Raw genomic sequence first — 2,580 nt, forward strand, 5'->3', positions numbered from 1 at the left:
ATGGCTAGACGCTCGTCCACTGGGATGAACGACAGTACACAACAACAACACTACTTCGCGACGGTGTCTCTCTCCCACCACAAATCCAACACCGAATTTGCGCTCGGACGAATCTTGTCGCTAATGCGATGCTCCTTCTGGAAGGCGAAGCGCTCGTCAGAGGAAGATAAACCTTGTGAGAGTCGCGGCCAGAGGCTTCGTAATTTTACTATCTGCCTACTTATTTAGGGCAAATTTTTATTATGCGAGAAGTGTATTCGGAGAGCGGGTAAAAATACATACTAGAAACACAGTAGGGAATTGATTGCTTTAATACACACATGTAATTTTTAAGCAATAAACACAACCGACTACAATTCTCATATAAAAATTTAGGAGTACCGTTAATTTCTTCATGATCCAATGATCGGATGTAACCCATTATTACAAACAATTATCGAAAAAAAATCCTACGAACTGATAAGCTCCTCCTATTTTTTGGAAGTCCTATAAAAATATTGTTAAGTTATATATTCATGTTTTTGTTTATTTTTAGGTGAAGTACATTCATGTCGTAACTATTGCTTCCGTGCCTCGAAACCTGTGATACTAAAAATGATAGCCAATATATGCCTCAATATATACGAATTACTCAAAGACTTATTTGTCTCACTACCAAAGACTGATGAGCAATGGCAAAATGTGGCTAACGAGTTTCAACGCAAGCACTGCATGCCAAATTGTGCCGGTCATCTGGCTATGCAACAAATCAGATTCCATTCTTCATCACGTGCCGAGGAACAAATTGACTTTATTAACAAACAACCACTCATCTTCACATCTATTGTAGATAGTAATAATAATTTCCTGTATACTGATATTGAAAAGACTCAAGCGGGAGCTATCGATGAAATTTATGAAAAATCCACAATTAGACAGATGATTGAAACTTATGAAGTAAAACTGCCAGTTAGTTATGAAGCACAGGATGGCAGTATTGATCAATCCTATTATTTTGCAAGCAAATGTGGCCTGCCTCTGAAGCCCTATCTGCTGAGCGGAGCCGCTGATGTGCCAAATGACTCACGAGTTAATTACAATAATATCATGAATATGGTTAACAGACATACCGAAAACGCGTTACGTATGCTAGCCAACATATTTCCCATATTGTCGCAACCCTTGCGCATAGATGAGGAGAACGGACGTAAAATAATACTCGGTTGTGTGGCCTTGTATAACTTTCTGCGAAAGACAGACCGCACATTCTATAAACAAACTGAAAAGATCACATTGAAAAATGATTGGGTGGATGATGATTGCATATTGATTGCAAGTGAAGAGGAGCACGGTGATAGTGAGGAACTCTCACCAAAAGTTACACTGACCAGTTGTTTTCAAAACCTGCACACACAAAAGGGAGATTCACTAGAGGGCGCAGCTAAACGGGACTATGTTATAAAACGATTAAGCGAAGCATATGCAAAGCCACAATAAGCTGATGATACCTTAGAAACATTAAACATACTACTAATAATGTGTATGAGAGAATGCAAACTGCGACAAAATGTGATGCGACTGTAGAAAGAAAAAACGGCATGAGATTATTTCTGTAGCTTCTGTCTTAATTTAATATGCAGCTTCGTTGTTAGGAGTCAACTATGAATTACATGATATACATATACTAGTAGCTCGAATTTAAGTGTGTAATATACGAGAATATTGTAAAACGTGAATACGTGGAGCTGCAGCATATGTTACGTTTGTACATAGTTGCCATTTGAATGTATCTACCTTTATATTTATTATATAAGCAGGCACTTTTATTTTTAACAATTTCAAATAAAACAAAAAAAAGCGTTCGTTGAATTTCATGCGGTATTTAGTAGCAATACCTTTAATTTAGTTTTTTTTTCTTTCTTATATTGAATTTAATTTTTGCCAATAATGTAAGTATTCTTACTTTCTGAATTTTGCAATAAATCTGAGAGAATAAATATAAAACATTGGTAATAATTGGTATTGAAACGGATTTGTTTTATTTACAATTATTGTTAAAAATTAGTTTTTTATTATATAGTTGATCGTTGTTGTTGTTGTAGCGGCTACAACAACCCCGCCCAGATCGGTTGGTATCTCAGTCGTTGTTGTTGTTGTAGCAGCATACAAATTCCCCAAAGACTTTGTGGGGAGTATGCTGGAGTGACAGTCCTTGGCCAGATATAAATCTGGGTCGTTCCGGTTACGTAGACCCGACTGTCGTCCACTAACGGCAACCCTAGGAAGCGTGCAGCTTCTGTGGGATTTGTCCACAGGGACAAGGCCGTTAGGGTTGTCGGGTTTTCCGGGCATGCGAAGAGATGTTTCGAGTCATGTGGGGTCTCTCCGCATGCCGGACACTCATTCGGCACATCCTCATTCAACCTACTCAAGTAGGAGTTCAACCTGCTGCAGTAGCCGGAGCGAAGTTGTGCGAGTGTAGTGCGTGTCTCCCGAGGCAGATGAAGCTCTGTCTCGTCTATGTCCGGGGGTGGTATGCCTAGAACGGCATTCACAGGTCTAGAGTCTACATAACTCGAGACTGAGTCCCTGTGAATGCCG

The 2,580-nt window shown here is 39.3% G+C and overlaps 1 protein-coding gene across 1 annotated transcript; it reads left to right on the forward strand.

Moving 5' to 3' along the window:
• On the forward strand, window positions 1–1,817 carry LOC108362802 (uncharacterized). The gene is made up of 2 exons (XM_017615946.1): window positions 1–175; window positions 506–1,817. The coding sequence occupies exons 1-2, from the start codon at window positions 1–3 to the stop codon at window positions 1,474–1,476; spliced, it is 1,146 nt and encodes a 381-aa protein (XP_017471435.1). The 3' UTR covers window positions 1,477–1,817.
• The last annotated feature ends 763 nt before the right edge of the window (window positions 1,818–2,580 follow it).

Source organism: Rhagoletis zephyria, unplaced genomic scaffold, assembly GCF_001687245.7.
Source record: "Rhagoletis zephyria isolate East Lansing unplaced genomic scaffold, Rhagoletis_zephyria_1.1 Rzeph_scaffold_01105, whole genome shotgun sequence".
In the NCBI taxonomy this organism is placed as follows: Eukaryota; Metazoa; Arthropoda; class Insecta; order Diptera; family Tephritidae; genus Rhagoletis; species Rhagoletis zephyria.

Bases quoted from the DNA above. Each gene is read 5' to 3' on its own strand.
- LOC108362802 (XM_017615946.1), top strand. From the start codon at position 1: ATGGCTAGACGCTCGTCCACTGGGATGAACGACAGTACACAACAACAA. The intron at 176-505 runs GTGAGAGTCGCG...AATATTGTTAAG, and splicing joins GTCAGAGGAAGATAAACCTT to TTATATATTCATGTTTTTGT.